This window comes from Numida meleagris, chromosome Z (genome assembly GCF_002078875.1).
Source record: "Numida meleagris isolate 19003 breed g44 Domestic line chromosome Z, NumMel1.0, whole genome shotgun sequence".
Taxonomy (NCBI): Eukaryota; Metazoa; Chordata; class Aves; order Galliformes; family Numididae; genus Numida; species Numida meleagris.
In genome coordinates, this window is record NC_034438.1 from 71,707,457 (window position 1) to 71,730,127 (window position 22,671).

At 39.1% G+C, this 22,671-nt stretch overlaps 1 protein-coding gene across 4 annotated transcripts in view; it reads right to left on the minus strand.

Moving 5' to 3' along the window:
• The window catches only part of COMMD10 (COMM domain containing 10), a 123,221-nt gene that overhangs the window by 27,571 nt on the left and 72,979 nt on the right, over positions 1-22,671 (minus strand). The window contains exon 6 of one of the 4 annotated variants that reach the window (XM_021380114.1): positions 15,014-16,267. The exons of the other annotated variants lie outside the window; for them this stretch is intronic. Coding sequence (XP_021235789.1) covers positions 16,163-16,267 — 105 coding nt within the window. The 3' untranslated portion in view covers positions 15,014-16,162. Of the gene's footprint in view, positions 1-15,013; positions 16,268-22,671 lie in introns of those variants that run through there. 4 annotated transcript variants of the gene reach the window in all.

Genomic DNA, 22,671 nt, shown 5'->3' on the forward strand with positions numbered 1-22,671 from the left:
AAAGATTGTATTAAACTCCTTTAAAAATAATTATTCTACAAAAACATCACAGTAAACAAAAACATATTTGGGGGAAAACAGGCGTTAATGCGTATCAGTGCAATCTCATCAGAACAAAATGCAGGTCTTTTTCACTGATGCATCCCTGTCTGTTCTAGGAATGAAAAACAGCTCACAGAAGATCTGTGGAAAGTTTGACTTCCTTCTGTCTGCTCTGTATTTCATATTTTCCCTCAAACGTTTTTCCCTTCTTCGGAGATCATATGTATGTCTATAGTGTATACCAGTCTTCACTCAGGATTAATCACTAGCAGCATAATGCATCTGTTTGCACAAATGTATCATTGTAATTTCAGGATTCAAGAGGAACATATGCAGGTATATTTGCCAAACATAATATCCAAGAAAAGATGTATTTTAAAATTGTTAGTTTCTTTCACTAATGGGAAAAACAGTCTTTGGAAAGACACACCCTCCTTGTTGCATATTGCTTATATAGTGTCAAGTTTGGAACAGCCAGAATAGAACTTTCTTATTTATTCAGAACTCTGCTTTCACCACGACCTCTCTTTATTCCCGAGAAGAAATAATTATTTGCTCTTTCATGTTTTACCACAGAAATAAAGGCATATAAACATATGTTCACAAGCACTGCAAGGAAAACAGTGTAAATATTAAGTGCAATGCTGGTCTACTATTACCATCTGAAGACTTAGAAAAACAACAACTGCATCTTGCAAAAGTATTTGAGGACAACAGAGCTCAATCTTAGAGCACCAACTGCAGATCGAGATAGACTTGATCACGTATAGATACACAACAGCCAAAACTTCCTACATCAAGGAGAGTAGCTCAACACTGTAGACAGCGTTGCTTGCTCGTAGCTGGCATGATTAACAATGAGGTACTAAACCCTCATGTTCATAAGAGACACACTTCTAACACTGGGTATGAAAAAGCTGGACTTCGTGAAAGCTCAAACTGTGATCTGTGCTGCTCAGTAACCTGCCCCTCTGGTCTCCAGAAAAAGCCAGAATAAACCCCACGACCATGAGAGGAAGCTTGGATTACTGTGGTCTGTGCCCACATCTAAAGCAACTGCTCTGACAGGGATTTTTTATGGTATAATCACTCAGATGAGGATACTCTAAGAAGGCTTTAGATGAATGGCGGAAGCTGGTATCTTTTAGTAGGGTTAGCTCCTAAGCCTACCTGGTTCAACAAGATACTGCAGCGCTGAATTGTTTCACCACAAAAGCCTTCCTTCACCACCAGAAAATCTGAAAGTATCTATTGTTTGTACTGAGGCACATGAAAAGAGGCCAGATAAAAGAAACCAGCAGTGAGAAGAAAGATCTAAGAAAACACAGATTTATGTGAAACCAGTGCAACCGATGTGAAAATGCCCTTCCCGAAAAGCCTGCTTAAATGCTTTCAAAATGTCAAGATTAGATAATCTGTACATTAGTTCTTTTGCTTGGGATGGGTCACTTAGACTATCACTAATTTGGATTTTGTTAGCTAGCGAGACAAAGATAAAACACTTTCTGTTGTTGTTCTACTGCTAAAAGCATGTTTGTGGCTGTCAGCAGGCAGGTCTCTGATCTCCCAGCCACTCTTGTTGGCTGGGAGAAATCTCATCTCTGACTAGGGAGAAAAGCCATGCAGGGCAGGGGATGCTAACTACCAGCCTCATCCCCCAGGGGATCACAGACAGACCTCTCAGAGAATGGCACTGCTTGAAAAATGATGTATTTTTTGTGTTAGGAAGTCAGCTAGTACTTCTACTATACTCTGAGAAATAGAGCAGTGTAGTGAGGTTTACATCACAAGGTATGGTAGCAGGGGGCTGCAGGGGAAGCCTCTGACGAGCAGAGCCCAGCGCTGCCCCATGTCAGGACACAGCCAGGCCCAGCGGCTCCAAAGGGGCCCACCAGCTCCAGAGCTGAGCCGTGAGCGATGCCGGGTGTGACCGAGGAAAGGGAAAACCCACGCACAACAGCGGCTGGGAGAGCACAGTGAGGAAGGTGAGAGAAGCAGCCCCGCAGGCACCAAGGGGAGGGCGGGAGGTGCTCCAGGCACGGAGCAGAAGTTCCCTGCGGCCCAGGACAGGCCCACGCTGCAGCAGGCTGTCCACTGCAGCACACGGGCACTGCGCAGCACAGATCCCCATGGTGCAGTAGTGGATGCAGCCTGGAGGAGCCCTTTTCCATTACATTTTCTCCCCCTTTTCCACTGACAAGGAACAGACAGAGCGCTGTGGTGGTGGTTAGCTGCCCTCTGTTGTGAAACCAGATGTAGCATTTTGCTGTTGTCCTCACAATTTAAAAGTAAATACATGACTCCTCACCAATATCTCTTTCTCACCAAAATCAGCCAGGCAAGGCCTAGAATCTGGGCTACATGCTCACATCAGAGTGGGGTTAGAGAGACATGGCCACCTGCAGCAGGTGACACAAGTTAACACCTGCATTCCTTAGGCAAGACACTGCAAAACTGGAAGAGGTCTTCAGTCTTTAGAAGACAACTTAGATCCAAAAGCTTCTCTTTTTCACAGAAGATGATATGATAAGATAAATGATATGATACCTGATATGATACAATATGACACAGTATGAGGGCTGCTCCAGAAGTAATGTCTCCTATTTTATTATGCTGGCCCATGACATCAGAGGTGGATGTTGCTGGTACGGCAGTAGAGGATGAACCTTCCCACCAACATCCCATTACATTGTGTTGCTGTGTGACAGATGGCAGCAGAGGGGCAGTCTGACAAAATGGCGTCTGACATGGAAGTGCAGAAGAAGCAAAGGTGTGGAACTGAATTCCTCCATGCAGAAAAAAATGGCACCCACTGACATTCATCCACTCTTCTTGAACATTTATGGAGACCAAACAATGGATGTGAGCACAGGGAGGTGGTGGGTGGTGCGTTTCAGAAGTGGCGACAGCAACATGAAGGACAAGCCACATTCTGGATGGCCATGCAGATTTTTACAAGCGTGGCACGGAGGCTCTTGCTCATCACTGGCAGAAATGCACAGCTAGTGGTGGTGACAATGTTGATAAACAGTGTTGTGTAGCTGAGAATTTGATTCATCAAATCGTTTTTATTCCACTCCTTGTAATGTAATTTACATGGAAATAAATAGGAGGCATTATGTTCAGAACGACCTACGTATAATGACAGAATGGTCCTTTCTGATTATGACTGTAAAATCAAGACTCGCTTTTTATTAACGGCAACTTAGAAATGAGAAGGACTGATGTTTTGCTTTTTTTTTCACTGCAGCGTAACAGACCAAAATGAAAGGTGCAGTGATTGTTCCATTAAACAACAAGAAAACAAACACTTCATCATAAAACAGTCCACCAAAAAATTACTTTTCAGTTTGTCACTAAGATTTACACGTGGTTTAAGACGGCAAGAATTAGCTGTTTGGATTCCACGCAATCAAATTTCGTTACTTTTGCTTCATTATTTTTGCTGAAAAATTATTAGCAGTTTGATACAGTGGTGTGGTGTGAACTCCTACTGCTTACAAAGAAAGCGGGGCAGGCTACTATGAACAGGAAATAGTCCAAGTGCTTTGTAAGTGTTTCCACATACAGTGAAGATGAAATCAAACCACTAACCCAAAGTTTCTTTCAAAGCCAGAATATTAATATAAATATAGAGGGATTACCCTCTCAGGAAAGGAAGAAAAAAGTTTTGGCTAACGTAAGCAATTTGAAAGAGCGTATTAAATTCTTTTTTATTTTCATCATGTCTCTGTGCTATTGAATTACAGTTCATACAGATTACTTTAAAATGTGTTGAGCAATACGAGAAATATAGTACTAGATTTGGATTATTCTATAGATGGCTGGAGCACAAAACTCAGGCTGGTTGCAAAGGTTTCAGTGAATATAAAATCAAGATATTTTTCACATTTTTCTCTTAAAACAAACCTATTTAACTCCAAAATAATTACATTTGTTCCTTTCCAGGCAACACTGCATGACACAAAATTGAAAGGATAAAGCAAGGAATAAAAACTGATACTATATGGTGTAATCCCTTATAAACACAGATGTGAGATTAATATTTAAACAACCAGTAATGTCTTTCAGATTTTTACCTTTTTTAGCATGAGTTTTTAAAAGGGAAAGGTGTTAAAGGTCAGATTGCAAATGCTATTTTGTCTTTAAGAAGGATATTATAAATTGATGATTAAAACTGTGTTTAAGATAATATGTCACTCAAAAACACCGAAAGCTTATGTCTTGGTTAATGAGTTGTCCACACTGATTACAATACAGTTTATAAGTATAATATATGGGCTAGTCTTTGATAGTTAGATTTGTAATTTACAAAGTTAAGAAACATTTAAAACTACATGTTTTCATATTTTTCTTATCTGTCCTTTTAAAAAGGGGAAAATACTATGAGTATATTTGCTGACTACAAAAGGTTTTGAATTTAAAAGAAAAATACAAAAACGAGGGAAATGGTGTAAAATGTTTGTCCTTGAAATACATGTTCCTATGGAAAAATATTTAACATAAAGTTTCTCCTTTTTGTTAAGAGATGGTTTTTAATATAAACGTCTTCTTAACATAGGACTTTATTTTACAGCGAAAACTATAGTGCTTGTGCTAAAATATTCTGACAGATTAAAATGATGTCAGTTAATACTGACACAGCTTGTTTTTAATACTGTCTTTAATATTAAGCCTAAAAAAGCTGCATTTCTTTTCAAGGCGTAAGGAAGGTGCTAGTAAAGGGAAAAAGGAACAAGCATTCTATGCAAATATGATAGGCAAAAGGAAAATGAATTTCAATTGTGAAATAACAACACATACAGTCTTATATGTATAAGAACAGTTTTTACACATATTAGGAAGTTTAGCTTAGATGAACAAAAAAGAATATGATGGTGAAGAGTACCACCAGGGAACAGCTTCTTCCCCACTGGCTAAATGGCAAGTGTCAAGTCTGGCTTTTATTTATGCAACAGAAGAAAATCTCCAACAATGACAGGGAAAATCTTGCTATCTCAACCCCACTGTAAGTCTTCCATTATTCTGGGTTGTTATAGTTCTTCAGGGTATGGGTATATATGCACAGTAAACTGCTTTGTCTTTCATCTTCATGATTCATAGACTCTGTTCTCTAAAGCAAATGTCTATTTTTTTGCACTTTTTTCCTAAGAAAAGTGGGAAAGTAAGAGAGACTGAACTAGGTCAAGTTCACTCCAGGCATACATCAAGAGACAAAACGGATATTGAAAAGCTAAAATTCTTCCTCTTCACTTAGTACAACACACTAAAAAGTCATTTTCAAGGTAAGTGATCCCTTATTTTTGTCAGTCAGGTATCAACAGCTTATCATCTAAAAGCAACTATATCACACAGGTTGCACACAGAAAATTCAGATGAACTAGAGTAATGCATACAACTGATACATTATCTGCTGGGGAGGAGATGGCAAGAGAGAAAAAATGTTCCATGATTTATTAGATCATCTATACCCACGAATACTTCCAAAAGGAAGCATCTCCCATATGGCACTTGCATTTCTGCCAGTTGCGTACCTTCATATCCCTCTGCTGGTCAACAGCATCACAGGTAGGGCAGACTAGATTCTTTACAATTACAGCATCTTCTTGAGTCACATGGCTGAGACTGCAAAGCTTTGAAATACTCATACGACCTCTCTTTGCTGCTCTGCCAGTGAAGTTGCAGATATCGGGACTCTACACAAAGATCAGATCATGTGGCTTGCCCTTCACTTGCAAGCAAAATTTATCCTGAAGGAGAAAAATTTACCTCCTCCTTTGAGCAATTGCTTAGAGATTGTATGGTCTGATGATCGAGACACACACTGCTTAACTGGAGATGCCATGAGTTTCCAAGAACAGGAAAAGTGACTGCTGAACACAGAAGAATCTATACCCTATGCCAAGGAATGAATTAGCTAACTTGTACACCACTTGCTTTAATGAGAACAAATAGTCTAATATGCTTGGAATCATTATTTTTAAAGGATTAACACATCACTGCACAGGGAAATCACTTCTATTTGGACTGGTTTGTTTATCTTACAAATGAGCAGATAAACTAGCCTGGCTGTCACGCAAAGGCAGCGTGGGATGGCTGGTTCTTTAAGAAAAACACGGTTCCAACAGTTAAATTAACAGCTGGTAATCCAGCTCTCAAACTGATGAATGCTGTACTTAAGTTTTAGCGACACTGGTTTTGCTAAAACCGAAGTCTACGGAGATATTAAAATATAAAATGCTAGAACATGGCCTGATATTTTAAGATGGAGCAACTACTAAGCAAGTTGCATCTCCTTATCAGTAAGAACTTGGGTAAACATACAAAGTGTGATATTCCATTTGAACTTACGTGTTTCTCTAGGAATTGTTCAAATTTTCCGCGTTGACAGTTTGAAATGCTAAAGCAAACAAATTAGAGTGGAAAATCTGCAAGTCATTATACAACGACCGTGTCAGATGCCATCTTGTCAGACTGCTCCTCTGCTGCCATCTGTCACACGGCAACACAATGTAATGGGATGTTGGTGGGAAGGTTCATCCTCTACTGCCGTACCACCAACATCCACCTCTGATGTCATGGGCCAACGTAATAAAAAAGGAGACATTACTTTCAGAGCAGCCCTTGTAAATCTACTTGCACAGAGAGCTGAATTAGCATGAACATCATGCAGTGGAAAATGATGTTCCTCTGTCTGGCATTCTTGAGTTTTCATCTGAGAAGTGGGCCCAGTTCTGCACACCCCTACTATTAGGCATGTTTACAGTCTGGAGGGAATTCAACATCACCTGCACAACATGGAAGAGATAACAGAGGAATGTGATTTATTTAAACGGTGGGGAATCTTATTGCAGTTCTATTTGTGACAGTATTGGCACTAAATTTTACCCCTACAACAGGTCATTTTAGTTTTATCTTGTTAAAGATAATGGATCTTATCTCCTTATAGAGCTCACCTCACACAGAGTGACTCTGGGTAATAAATAAGCACTATCCCTTAGCTGAAGATGGTGAGGAATAAAATTTCAATCAATCCATGACTGAGTTTCTCTGAATATCTTTTGGAGAGGCTGGATCCAAAGATCTACAATCTCTAGAAGATGGTAATCACGTATTTTAGATATCCACTGTTTTTTACTGATAAAAGACATGTAATTGGATGCACAGGTAATTTTAACAGACTGGTGGTTCACCAGTAGCAATAGTAGCCAACAAGATTATCTATATGACTTGGTAGGAGGACAGTGTAATTCACAAGTGACAAGGTTGTTGAATTAATTGCCAAACTAGAGAGTCAAAGAATTCACTGACATCTTCCTTGCCTACACCAACAGCTTAGAAGTGCTGCAGCTGAACTTCAGATTAATGATTTTTAAACAATGCAAAAAGTATTTCAAAGAGCACAAAACATCCATAAATGGCAAGACAGGACTGAACAGAGAAAGAGTCAAAAGCTGCTGGTGAAAAAGAACGCTGCTACTAGTCAGTATATAAGTAAAAAGATTGCATAAATACTGTATTAGTTGCATATATTCTATATAATATGACAGAATTGCAATCACGTAGCCAAAATTATCATTTTTCTGCCTGGATGCCATGGCATAAACTAAACTTTGAAAGCATGCCATTAAACTTAATTTCTTTTTCAGATACTGACAATAAATTCTTTACAGATGAGTTAAAAACATTATTTGCAAACAAGTATTTGGTGGTACAAAGAGACTGAAACAAAACAAGAAGCTGAAGAGGTGAAGGTCAGTATCAAAATGAATCTATAAATCACCATGCTGAAAGCTCTTACCCAAAAGCTCCCTGAAAAATCATTCAATACACTGAAGCCATACCAAAAGGAGACTCACAGACCATTATTCTGATGGTAATAATAAACATCATTAGAAAGTAATGTATTTTCTACACTTCTGTTAAATGGCAGCATGGCATCATCTCCTTAGTATTCTCACTTTCCTGTATAATTCTACTGCATTTTACAAGCAATATGTTTTCACAAAACAAGACAAATTAAACGCTGACAGAGGTGCATATTCAAAACTCACAGAATGAGAAATAAAATTATGCTTAAACTGCAATTAAGATTATGATCATCCATACCACCTAAGGAAATTAATGAAAGACAATTTACACTGATTGCTTCATAAAATCCCAGAATCCTGAATTTTCTGAGTGCTTCTTGGTTGCTGACTACAAACAGCTCTTAAACTCTTTCCAACTGACTGACTGCAGTTGACAATACAATATACAGCAGTAATTTTAGAACAAAATATTGCTTTGCCATAAACCCTTTCAATCCTTTACTGACCACAGTGGTTTAAGCATGCCATGGTCTTACAGACTATGAAATGCATGGGGATCAACCGTGACTGGGGATTACAAAGAAAGCAATTTGTTAACACAAATCTATCCAAATGTCAATACAGACCTTGAAAAAGAAAGATATCAGGATCAAAAGACTGCAGCAGTGGCTGCTGATCAGCCCTGCTGTCACTCTATCATCTAGGAGACAAGAAGAAAAGACAGTCTGGCCATAAACCCTGTAATTCTCAAGTTGGTGGTACCTGAGTTTCAATAATGGTCTGTCCCAATGTTTCTAAAGTATTACACTGGCAGCTGTAACCCAAAACCCACAGCATCTAGGAAAAAAAAAAAAAAAACTGAACACATTGTCAGTCAAAGAAGTTTGCTACCTGCCAGGGACCTCCATCCATGACATAAGGAAGAGAACACCAGCTATGATAAAACCAAATTATTACTATCCACTGCTGGTCTTTCAAGCTGGGTCACACAAGACTGCAAATAGGAAATTAAAAAATATATAAAAAAAAAACCCTTTGTGTCCCTTAGGAATTTGTTGAAGGGATAAGGAGTGCAGGTAGTGTTCTCTTTGATCCTCCTGGCTGGAGACTGGGTTCTGGGCAGGAGGAGAAAGGACCAGTTCAAGGAATGGCTGTGTGGATGGTGGCATGCCCAGGGTTTTGGATTCCATGACCTAGGACGCATCTTTGATAAAACAAGAATTTTGACAACAGATGGGATACAACTCATCAGGAGGGGAAAGAATATACTAGGCAGCATGTTGTCTGGGCTCATTATCAGAGCTTTAAACTAGATTTCATGGGGTTAGGAGATGTACTGCTAAGCGATAGAGAATAGCCAGGGAACACCGTCACTTCAGGAAGCAGCGGGGGAAAACCTCAGATTTGTCCCAGAAGATTTTGGAAGGACTCCTCCCAGAAGGTAATGCAATGGACAGACCAGCTGAAACGCCACTTTCACCAATGCATGCAGCATGAGAAATAAGCAGGTGAAATCATGGTGTAATTAGGAAACTATGACCTAACTGCTACCACAGAAATGCGCTGGGATGAACTGTACAACTGGAAGACTTTGATTGAAGGCTACAAGCTTCTTAGAAGGGATAGACAAGGTAGGAGAGGAAGGAGAGTTGCCCTCTATGTTGATAAGTAGATAGACTGTGAAGAGCTGCCTATGAGAAACAGTCACAAACAGGCTGAGACCTTGTAAACTAAAATTAGGGACCAGACCAATAAAAGACATCTGGTAGTCGCAGACTACTACCCAGACAACTTGCTGCCTAGTATATTCTTTCCCCTCCTGATGAGTTGTATCCCATCTGTTGATCAGGCAAGGAGCCTTCTTGTTTTGTCTACAAAAGCTGTTGTGCTTGCAGGGTCTCATCCTGATGGGGGATTTCAACTAGCCGGTCATCAGGTGGGAAAACAATACAGTGAACTGCAAGCAATCCAGGAGACTCCTGGTTTCGATCAAGAATAACTTCCTGGTGCAGGCATTGGGCAGACCAGCCAGAGGTGAAGCATTACTGGACCTAGTGCCCACCAATGCAGAGGAGATTATTAAAGAAGACTGGACGTAGACTGGGCTGTAGTGACCGTGCCCTGGTTGAGTTTGTGATCTTGAAGACTGTGGGCATGGCAAAGAATGGGGATTAAAAGAGCTACAACAGTACATTAAAAGAAGAGTCTATGAAAAATATATATATACTCAAACTTCCCCAAATCTCTGAGCATTTACTTATTATGTACTAAAATTGTCCACAAGTTTGTGCACCACCAGCAGCATGGCATGACATTTGACTGGCTATGAAGTCTGCTGTTTAACTAACTGTGGTTCCTATGTTCAGTCCTTCTTTCCCCTGAAAGACTAAATCCCTTGCATTCTGCTGACAATTTTCCTCTTGATTCTCAATATCAAAAGCTGAAGTTTTAAAAGTGCCATTTCTGAAAAAGCTCAGGAGATTACAAGAGCTATAATTTGCCTCATATCTAATTTCAAAACTGCAAATTATGTTCTTTTTAATTAGAACTATAGAATGGCTTGGCTTGGAAGAGCCACTGAAGACCATCTAGTTCCAACCGCCTTGCAGCCCCGCTGGTGTAAGCAGGGACACCTTTGTCTAGACCAGGTTGCTCAAATTTCCACCCAATTTCCACCCATCCACCCACCCACAGCTTGTCTGGGCAATCTGTTCCACTCTTTCACAACCCTCTGAGAAAAGAATTTCCTCCTAACATGTAATCTAGATTTCCCTTTATAATCTTAAAAACTGTCCTTGTCCTGTCACTACATTCTCTGATGAAGAGTCCCTCTCCATCTTTCCTGTTGGCCTCCTTCACATGCTGAAAGGCTGCAATAAGATCTCCTGAGAACCTCCTCATCTCCAGCCAACTCCCTCAACCCATCTTCACAGTGGAGGTGCTCCAGCCCCCAGTCATCTCCGTGGCCCTCCTCCAGACCCACTCCAACAGCTCCGCAACCTTCCTGTGCTGGGGGCTCCAGGCCAGGATGCAGTACTCTAGGTAGGGTGTCACAAGGACAGAACTGACAGGGGAGAATTACCTCCCTTGATCGGCTGTTCATGTTTCTTTTGGTACAGCCTAGGCCACAGCTGGCCTTTTGGGCTGCAAGAAGACATCAACAGCTCATATTCAGGTTTTTGCCCACCAGAACCCCAAGCCCTACTCTATAGGGCTGCTCTCCATCCATCCATCCATCCATCCATCCATCCATCCATCCATCCATCCATCCATCCATCCATCCATCCATCCACCAGTCTGTACATACATCTGGGAATGCTACAACCCAAATGCAACACCTTGCACTTGGACTTGTTGAATCTCATTAGATTCTCACAGGCCCACTTCTCAAGCTAGTCCTGGTCCCTTTGGATGGCATCCCTTCCTTCTGTTGTGTCAACAGCATTACTCAGCTTGGTGTTGTCTGCAAACTTCCTGGGGTGCACTCAACCCCATCGTCTGTGGCATTTGAACAGTACTGGTCCAAATAGAGGAGTAGCAGCTTGAACATTTGAATTTATTTTTGAGCCCAGGTATGATACTTTTTATGTAACAGAAGATATGAATTTCTACACTACCAATATTCTCATCCCAAAAGAAAATGTACAAATCACAAAGTACTGTTTTCTTCAGTCTCTTTATATATACCTCCGAAAAAAAACCTGAGTTTGTACAATATAAAAATATTTCTATCAAAGAATTAGAATTCTGAAATCTCATTCTAAAATATCATTCATTTTTCAAAAAACCCAATTAATTTACAAATAATTTTAAGGAAACCCAGCTCTCCATTTCAAAAGACAGTATCTTTGCTGAGCATATTAAATCTTACACAGCCACAGATGTACTAACACTTAATTCAATACTGCACCATCTTGCTGGAGAGAAAATACAGAGCAGCTCTTTTGCAACCCCTATTAAAAATGTATGAGGTATTTTTTATTTTAGAAAAATTAATTTTTTAATCCATAACCCTTAAATGTCATGCACACTAAAACCAATGCACATTCTAAACAAAACAGGTCAGAAACAAGCAGCATAGATTAATAACAATTAGGTTATTAGCATGGAATCAGAATGCTAGTCTCAACGTGAGCAGGTCACGTGTCTGTACAGCTAGATGACTGACAATATGAATTTTCTCAACATGCAAACCTTTTGTCCCAAACTACTTTCATGGCAACAGCAATGCACATATTTTATGAAGACATGAGAATGCAAATAAGTGGTGTTATTTTAAAAACAGTTACCTGCATTTGTTTTTACCCAAGGAGAAGTGACAGAAGCCAGAAGAATAAATTAAATGGGAAAAGATGACTGGGGAAATTAGGGACATAAAATGCAATTTCCTGTGTTATAGAGGACTTTACATGACGTTAGAGAACTAGAGCATCCCCCAGGAATCTCTATTATTGCCATGGAACTCAGAGAGACAACCTTGGAGAAGGAAGTCATTCCACAAAATCAAAGGATCTGGAAAGCACATGCATATTTAATCCTAGACTCCACTCCTAACCCAAGGAGACTGCAAAGCCACAATCAAATTCCCCTTAAAACACTTAAACATTTCTCATCAAACTTGAAAGTATCTAGATGCTCTAGAAAACTTTGCTGGTTTTCAGAAATTATCAATTATTACTATTATTTTAGTCTAAATGTGTTACAGAAAGAATCTGTACATGCGTGTCTGTATTACTGATAAAACAAACCTGTTGTAAATACCAACTTGTAATGATAACTTTTGTTTAGGATTAAAGTAATAGACTCAACTGGCCCAGTTTACGTCTACTGCAAAACCTAATTCAAAGCAAATCATGCAATGGATGAAACACCAGTAATTATGGAACAAAGATATGGAACAAGAAAGAGGAAATGAATGTATTTTAAAGTTTCCTTTAAAATATTAGCTTTCCAGACCCCAGTGTTCCCACTTCACATCCACATCCATTCAGATGTGTCTTATGAAAATAAAAAATGAAGGGCTGTGGCAGAAGAATATATTCTGTGTAGACGGTGTTCCTCTAACTTGAATAAAAGGAAAGAGGTGAAATTAACTTGCAGATCATTGTATACTGAAACCAAAACTCTTTAGAAAAAATTCTTTTCTGCGTTTCTTCCTTGTGTGCATTTCCATCAGTCACTGTCTTAGACTCTGGCTGGGTTTCTTGAGCCTCGTGTGGATTTATCTATTTAGTAACCATCAGTGGGCTTCTTTTCGCAAGTTCATCCCTTCCTTCCTTAAATTCACATAAAATTTTTGCATTCATATTATTTGGCAAATCTTTCCAAAGGACTATTACATCTTATATGAATGTATGAACACTCCAGTTCTGACTGAAAGAATAATCCTGACAGATCAGCTTCCTTTAAAAAGTTAGTACGACTCAATGATGGTCGTATTCCTATCTATGTCCTATCTAAGTTTCTGTTTAAAGGTTATACCACTTTTTATCCACTCCACTTCAGAAAAACACGTTTTGTAACACAGTAATAATGGATTTGCTTGAACTACGAAGTCATCTTGTCCATAAGGTCAGTTTTTCTCCACTCTAACTCCAGCTTCTCTTTATCACTGAAGAAAAACGTTTTCTCTTTACATGTACACACCATGATTTGGGGCTCTTCTACTTTCTTCTAGAAGGAAGATGCTTAACTCAAACCATAGATTCAAGTATGACATGGAATGGAATCAAATTTTTTAAAAGTATGAGTTTCTGCCTTTCAGTTGTCATCAATATATAATTAAGAATCAAATGCTGATTCTGAAAAAATAATGAACTATATTTGTATGTTTACATGTTGTAAAATATGTTGGTATGAAAGGAACAGATTTCCTGCTTGCCATCCTGCATTCATCCATCATTTTCTTCTTTTCTTTTTTCCAACGCGTTCACTTTTGCATTTTCATTCCCAAAGCTGAAAAACTTTTTTTTTAATAAAAAGGTGTTGTCTCAATTGAGATTTCAGAACACTGATTAAACATAACTACACAATACAGTAATCGATTCATTTCTTCAGAGTATGTACATACCATCACATCGCTTTATGAACGTAAGACAGAATGAAAACAGCTCATTTTTCTACCAAATAATGAACAATAATGTATCAATCAACTGTTAATAGATGTATTACTAACCACTAATAGTAAAAATAATACATTTAAATAGCAGCGGTACTAACTACTGAACATCACAGTCAGACTGCAAAAATGATGCAATTTCTTCTTCTCCTTTCTGCAAAATGCCTTCACCTTTTCCATAAAGTAAAATGTTCTTCCTTCCTTGTGCCAAACCCCTGTGCAAGGTTATCACTTCAATGCATCTGTTTAATCTCTTATTTCATAAATATGTGGTCTAATTGCGTAATGTAGAAACCTCCCTGAAGCCTGCCCCAGAGAAAGATTCTGCCTAAACATGTCTATATACACTTCAAAGGTCTGTATGTCTGTAGGTGACATCATATGAGATTGATCTAAAAGCAGTTTCAATCCAGTCAAATCTGGTAATGACTTGCAATGCAATAGTAGTCAACTGCATAAGAGAACATGTTGAACAGCTGACTTCTATGTACGTGCTACTGGTTAGATCTGCGCAATTCAAAGCGGTTCAGCTGACTAATTAATTTATAGTATTTGTTACCATTCAGTGTAAAATAGGTAATAAAAGTAAACTTCTGCCATGCCTGAAGAATGCTGAATGGTTGCGTAAAATGCAGATGTTACATTCTCATAATTGCTTAGTTTTGTCTAATTGTTACAAAGGATAGGATGTACTGCCACCTAGACAGAAATGATCACGCTATGTACTGGTTTTCTTCCCTCTACCAAAACTAGAGAAAATTGTTTCTACAACAAAGCAACTTCTCTGAATTCAGAGAGGATATCCTTATTTATTCAAAATAAAGTTTCCAGCACATAGAGACTTAATGTCCTTCAAATGGCCTTACCCTCTTTAACCTCATCAGGAAAAATTACTGAATTTTTGTTATTTTTTCTTCAATTTAAACAGGACCTGAGCACCTGAAATTTTATCTAAGCACAGCTAAGTAGTGTTTTTAAATTTCTCAGTTTTAGCTGGAGTTTACAGTAAGCTAAAGCAAAGAATAATTTTTCATCACCCAAATGTGTTAACTGTTTAAATACAGATTCATTTACTTTCGAGAGTTTTATCTTTTTCTCTATCACAAGCAATATTATATGCAGTATTAAAGTTAGTAAAAGTATCGAACTAATTCGGAAAAAAGACGTTTTCATAGACTTCAATAGAATTCCGTGTTTTCAGTCTGCAATTTTATTAACATCACTCCAACTGACATCACTCCAACTAACAACAAACCTCGTAAATAAAGGAATATATCTGACATATGTCTAATGCTCCTTTATGTAAATAAATAATAGTCATGATCATTATTCTCCTGGTATGAAAAAACAAAGATATGAATGACAGGAACTACAAACATAATTTGCTCTTATGAGAGCTTTTATTAATCTTGAGTCATGAAATAATATTCAATATTTAGGTCTGGTGTTCTGCAGGGAAGCATACTGTGTGTGGAAAGAGCAGAAAAAGACAAAAAAGAGAAATAAAGTCTACAAGACATATATACTACATATAGGAAAACACTTGAAGATGCTGAAAGTTATCTTCCTTCCCCAAGCAACTGCCATAGCATTTTCAGAAACAGTGTCTATACTTACACACTTGTTTACATTAGCAGTACCAGTTCCCTAAATTAACCCTGGCTCATGCTTGTTAGGCTTATAAAACTCAACAGGGTTGAATTTAGCGCTGCCCCAGCTGAAGATCTTGTCACATCTCAGCTATGTCACAGTCCTCAATACAGATTGCACAGACCATCTCTGTTCTTAAACTTTTCTTCGCTGGCAGCTTTGGTTGCTTTTTTGTTTGTTTGTTTGTTTGTTTCATTTTCTCTTTGCAGTAACGAAGAAAGAAACCTGCTGACTGCACATATTGCTTTAATCCTCATGTACAGAAGTCGTTTACTACTTGGCAACTCCACACATTTACTGGCACTTGTGCTAGAAAGAACAGCTCAACATTTGGACACTTTATGATTTCGTAGCGCGTCTGCAGAGCTCATGCATAATACATTTGTTCGGAGATTCATCCAAACAAAAGGAACTGAACAAACAGCAATCTCTGTTGATGACATGGACATCATCTTAGTTGGAAAATGTAGTATTCTCTCAAAAGCGAAGTAATTTTACCACTGCGTCAAGTATCTGTTCAGAATTCTACTGCTTCAAATGTTTAGAAAATCCAGCGCTCGTAATCTTTGTAAATCTCGTGCCCATAGAGCTGAGAAATACTGTATTTACTCTTCCATATCCTCAAGCATGAAGCTGTGCAATGCATCTAGAAAAAGAAAGGGAATACGTATCCTAAGGAGCACTGAGCACTCCATCACCCAACCTTGCATTCTGTGCACACCCACAAGCGTACAGAAGAGTAACAGACACAAAAACAAGGATAAATCAAACCCAATTAGTGATTTCGGTGCTTGTAGATTGTTTACATCAGCCCTCGACATTCTTTCACACTGAAGTTACTTAAAGAACATAAATACACCGGCAGTTTAGACACCAAAAAGACATAAAGCTGTGAGGCTAAAAGAACACTGGAACTAAAACAAATGGATGAGAATTAGCCAAACACTCAGCTCAGATTCAAACAAAGGTCCTGAATATTATGACAGCAAAGCCTGGAAGAGGCTTCTAATCAAAGTAATGGGTCCAAAAATCATAACCAATTTAATAATGAAGATCACAGGAGTAATGAAGGAACTGTATGACTTAGCAATGTAAAAAAAAATAAATTAATCAGTAGCCTAAGAAATCACTTAGTTCTAGAATCTTAATTGTTATCTGAAGAATGATGCACCCAAAATCAGAAGCCACCTTTGAGCAAGTTATCACTGGACATATTAAAACAGAGCAACTTTCAGAACTATAAGAGACTCTGAGTTTCTTAATGCACGCTAAATACAATACATATTAAAAATAGGCCATAAATCTGTTATACATTGGCAGCTGAGGCCAGCTTATACCAAAAACCTCCCATGGGTCTTCTAATTGTGACACTAAAGGCTTAAGAACCAAATGCTGTCCTATGTATCTTGCTCTCTGCCTACTGTTGGCACTGTTGTTGTTAATATGTCCCAATGCTTCAGAAAGCTTTCAGTTGTAAATCCAGTTTATCATTAATAGCAATATGTTCCTTAACTTCATCAAACCTACGAAATCTTAGAAGCAGCTTTGTACTGCTGTGAATAGTGCATCAGCCTGTGACCCTTTTCATTCGTTAACTTTGCATTCGTATGTTTCATAGTTCGTAAGATAAAAATTAACTCTGCCCAGACTCTCGGTTTAGTGCTGCATCCCTTGGATTACTGCACAGATCTCTTCTAGACCTCATTTTCCATCAAGCATCCTAAACCATGTTAGACACAATGATGTCAGTAATAGCTTCAGGGAATATTCTATATTGTCACTGTGAAACAGACACAGCAGGTTACTCCAGTGAATTAGCTCTTTCATTAAGCTTTTAAGAAGCGAAAAATCTTCAGATGATTCATTCCTTACAATCTGTATTGTTTTGTAAAGTAACTGAAATATGTGTTTGTTGATCCATGCTTTACTTTTTCTTTTCATTCTTTGGGACACAAAGGAAAAGAAGTCTTCAAAACTCTGAGAAGGAGTTTGGTTTTATTCCCGTACTTGAACAAAGTCCCAGAAGGGCCAATCTGTAGCTAAGTGAGCACGGGGAGAATATTTAATTTTGCTGCCATCATAGGACTGATTTCCATACAACAGAAAGAAAATATCCTCAGTCAGTTTTTGTCGAAACGAGAAATCTGCAGGCTTCATATCTGTTTCTATAATATCTCATCTCTTACTGCATATTGGTTGTTTATAAAAAAAAACCAAAAGCCTTTTTTATTCAATTATTTTCTTTAAATGCAGTCTTGTTTTCTCATTTTCTTTAAATGCAGTGTTGTTTCAGAGAAACAACAGAAACTAATTTTGGTTTAGTTCCAGTGTCTTCATTCTGAAAACAGATATCTGAAGAACATTTAAACTGTATTGCCTAATTTAGGAGATTTTGTAGAAGAAATATCCTTTCACACTTCACTGACTGTATATAACTAAACATTCTGCACTTGATTGAAAACAAGTTTGATTCTTTTTAACAAAAATTTGCTTAAATAGTAAGAGAAGTTTGCCATTCCTCAAAAATCACTTCACAAACTGAGGACTTGACTGCGGCACATTCTGATTTCTAACAAGCAAGCTTCTAAAAAAAAAAAAAACCTGGCATGTTGTAATTTCTTCTTTGGTTTAGAAGAAAGTACAACAAACCATATGACAAAGCTTGCTTCTAATTCCTTGTTGGATGCATGTTTGTGCAAAGAACCATGGAGCATGTAGTAAACTCACACACGAAGGAGGGTGAGCGCTAAGAAGAATGAAATAAAAGGCACAAGGCAAATTCAAACTAAGCAGCTTATGGAAGAGACAGCTTAGGTTCAAGCCTTGCCAAATTATTTTTAACAGCAAAGCGTGCTTTTAGAAGTATTTTGATAGAAGCAGTGTTCCTCGGGCCAAGACAAGCTAACACAATAAGGAACCATTAAGAGCAATACCTAGATTATATACAACTTATGAGGACATTTATGCTGAGAATAAGAAAAGCAAAACAGCAGTATGTGTAAAATGTACACTGCAGATCTGATACAAAAGGTAATAGCTGTACCAGCACGTGACAAGAATCTAGAGGTCCAAAAAAGTCTCTTCGCATCCTGAAATGGTAAGAATATTTTATTCTGTACTGTACACTGCTTGCAGTTGTTGGCGAATGTTTTACAACATGATGATTTATTTTTTTACTTTTACCTAGTGGACTTTTCAATAACATTATTCATTCTAAGTCCAAATCTACTGTACTGTTAATCACCTGATGTGGGCGTTTATACAGTCACCTCAACTGCAACTCATAGGACAATGAACTACATTGTATTAGAGCCCAGCACTTTCTCAGGACTAAAGGTTAAGGGACTTGCATAGGGGCACGCAAAAAGAATGACGCAGGACAGGAATCGGGCCTCTGCTCTCTGGCTTCCTGCTACTTGTTCCTCCTGCCAGGCTATCTTTCCTTTTTTCAAGATAAACCTGCTTTATAACTTTGCAGCATTCACTTTTCAAAACATCCACTTTGGGATCTGACATTTCCAAACAGAAATATCAGTCTTAAACAGATGGGAGGAGAAAGAGGGAGATAATCTCATGAGAGTGGCAATCCAATTGTTTTTTATTTGTTAACTGTTGATGCACTTTGGGATATACCTTTTAATTTACATTGCACAAAGATAACAGTTGTGCTCAAGGTAATCACTGCGAAGAATCAGTCAAGGATATACACAGGGATCTTGTTTAGATTGTAAGTAGGTCTCCTCAGGCTTTACAGCATACACAGACACAGCACTAACTGCCTTTCTCTGGTATGCTAGTAATTAAAATACAAATAATTAATTCATGTTAAGTTATAAATAGGAAATAGTACTTAATAAAAAAAAGCTATTTTGAACTAGGAGCTTCTGGAGTACCCGAACTAATTCAGGAATAAAAGTCTAAGCATGAAAAATGTTTCAGATTTCAACTACCGAATACAGGCAAAATGTTCTTGGTGGCACATCACATTGCAAACCATTTCTAACATCTTCCACAGGACAAATCAGGATCAAATGGTGAAGAGGCTAAGAATTATGCATATCCTCATCTAATTCTTCACCTTTTCAAAAAATTCTTAAGTGAACTGTGAAGTCTTTTCATGGAATCGCAGAATGGCTTGGGTTGGAAGGGATCTTAAAGATCATTGATCTCCAACCCCCCTGCAATGGGCTGGTTGCCACCCACCAGCTCAAGCTGCCCAAGCCCCATCCAACCTGGCCTTGAACGCCTCCTGGGATGGGTCATCCACAGCTTCTCCGGGCAGCTGTGCCAGTGCCAAACCATCCTTTAAGTAAAGAACTTCCGCCCAACTTCTAACCTAAATCTCACCTCTTTAAGTTTAAAGCCACTCCCTCTTGTCCTGTCACTATCTGTTCGTTCAAAAGTGGGTCTCGCTCCTATTTATAAGCTATCTTCAAGTACTGGAAGGCCGCAGTGTCTCCCTGGAGCCTTGTTTTCTCCAAGCTGAACAACCTCAGCTCCCTCAACCTTACTTCACAGCAGAGGTGCTCCAGCCCTCTCATCATCTTTGTGGCCCTCCTCTGGACACACTCCAACAGCTCTGCATCCTTTCTGTGCTTGGGGCCCCAGGCCTGGACGCAGCACTCCAGATGGGGCCTCAAAGAGGCAGAGCAGAGAGGGACAATCCCCCAGTTCTCCCTGCTGGCCACCCCTCTTTCGATGCAGCCTAGGATACTGTTGCCCTTCTGGGCTGCAGGAGCACACTGCCGGCTCATGTCCTGCTTTTCCTCCATCAGAATTCCGTAGTCCTTCTTGGCAGGGCTGCTCGCAAGGAGTTCTTCTCCCAGTCTGTACACATCCGGGATTGCCCTGACCCAAGGGCAACACTTTGCACTTGGCCTTGCTGAACCTCACAAGGTTCTCATGAGTCCACTTCTTGAGCCTGTCCATGTCTCTCTGGATGGCATCCCTTCCTTTTATTGTGTCAACTGTACCACTTGGCTTGGTGTCATCAGCAAGCTTGTCGAGGGTGCATTCAAACACAATGCTTAGGTCATTGATGAAGATGTTAAAAAGCACCAGTCCCAAGGCTGTTTATACTATTTCAAGTTCCTTCTAAAGGACCAAAAATCCAAAACCTGAGTTTCCTGAGGACATCATGATTGTTTAAACTTCACGACGTAGTCTAGACTTCTCCAGAACAGTATGTTAACTACACACATGAAAAGGAGGTATCATCAACTTTTCCCTTCTCTATTTTTTTTCATCCTCAGGCTGAAAGTCTTTACATACGGCTGGCTAATATTGTTCCAGTACAACAACATTCCATTAAAAAACACTAAATTTGATATTTCCTGCAGAAAAACGTAATTCTGAAAAAATCTTAGCTAAAAACCTGTCTGCTTTTCTGGCAGCTCTTCTGCTTGCTTCTCTGGGCTTGATCACCATCAAAGACTACTGAGGTTTTCCAGCACAAGTTTTCCACCAATCCCGACGGCTGCTGCAGAATCGAGACACCAACATTTTGGGTGCTTCCCAACCAATGCCATCCCTGACTGGTGAGCCATGAAGACAACGGGGTTTCTAAACTCCAGGTATAACACAGCACCATCAGGGCCTGCTGGGCGCTTTGGCTTCACTTACCAGCTGGTGGTCTGGTGGCCAGCCAGACCCTCAGGGCTACCAGCACTTCCAGGTGGCAGCTTGCCAAACATCTGCTACTCTGCCACACAGGGCAAGGTACAAAGTCATCCAGGTTATCTCAGAGTCTGATATGTAGCTTGGCAAGAAACCAAGATCCCTATCTGTACGCTACCTAGCGTTAGCCCTGAAAAAGGCTTTGTTGTTATTATCGTCCTCAGCCTTCTTGATGAAGACAAACAGGAAAATAAAGACAACCGCCTTTTGTTGCAAAGGGCACAGCACAGTAAGAAGCTGTTCTCTCTGCTGGTGAGTTCTGTAAGTATATAAAATGAATATGAGAGATATTATAAAATCTTTTTTTTTTTGTTTTTGTTCCCCTGTTGGGACTTGATGTCCTACTCCGCAATGCTGTGGGTTGAATCACAGCAGCAGTATTCCCAGTGGAACCAATCTGCCGATTAAAATTTGGTTGTAAACACAAAATCCAAACTATTTTTACTTCCACTGCAGTTCAAATGCCGAAGTACAGAAAGGCTTCGCTTGATATGTTGTATCCAGAAATCCTGAGCCATATTGTCTGAAACATCCAGTAACCAAATTTGTAGGGTAAAATCTAAGAATCGATGAACAAGCAACACTTCATAAAACAGCACACTATGTTAAGTATTATATAAAATAGACTAGACAGGCAGGAAAAAAGCTACATAAACTACTAATCTGTCGCAATGTGAGCAACATATAAACGGCTTTGAAAGAGCAGTCAAGTTATATTCTGAGCACAGTCAGTAACCAGGAAAAATAAAGTGGTTTCTTAAGTAAGTCTTGAAATGAAGTAAAAGTACACTGTGCTGAAGCTGGTGAGGTGTCCAGTAATGGTGCATTTAAATAAGCAATTTGGCTAGAATTTGCAGACAACTGTGAATATTTATGGAATTGAATTAAGCAGCTCAACAGCCCAAACTGGCCATAAACTGCTGAATTTTTTTGGTGTATTAAAACTCTGTCTCCCTCATTTTCCATTCCTTTTCTTCTAAATGCATAAAATGGAAGAGAACATTCCTGTATGCTGCCTAGATGACAGCTGATCATAGAGTATTTGTTTTCCAAAAAATACTCCTGAATTAAGGCTGTAGGACTCCACAAGGATTTTCTTCTTTCTCCAAGGAAAAAAAACAAAAAAACAAAAAGGGAAAAATTCAAGTGGTGAAGCATCGTGCACAGTCATGCTGATACAGCATGCTCTGAACTGCGAGATGTCTACGCTCCTTACGCAGTATGATCAATGAGACACAGGTACATTTGTTTATCCCACGAGCCACATAGCTTCCCCCTCCCCATCCAGCAGCACAGGCACAGCCTGTGTCATAACACAGTATTCACGCACTAACCACCCAGAATCAGTATTTTATTATTAGGAATAGCATACTG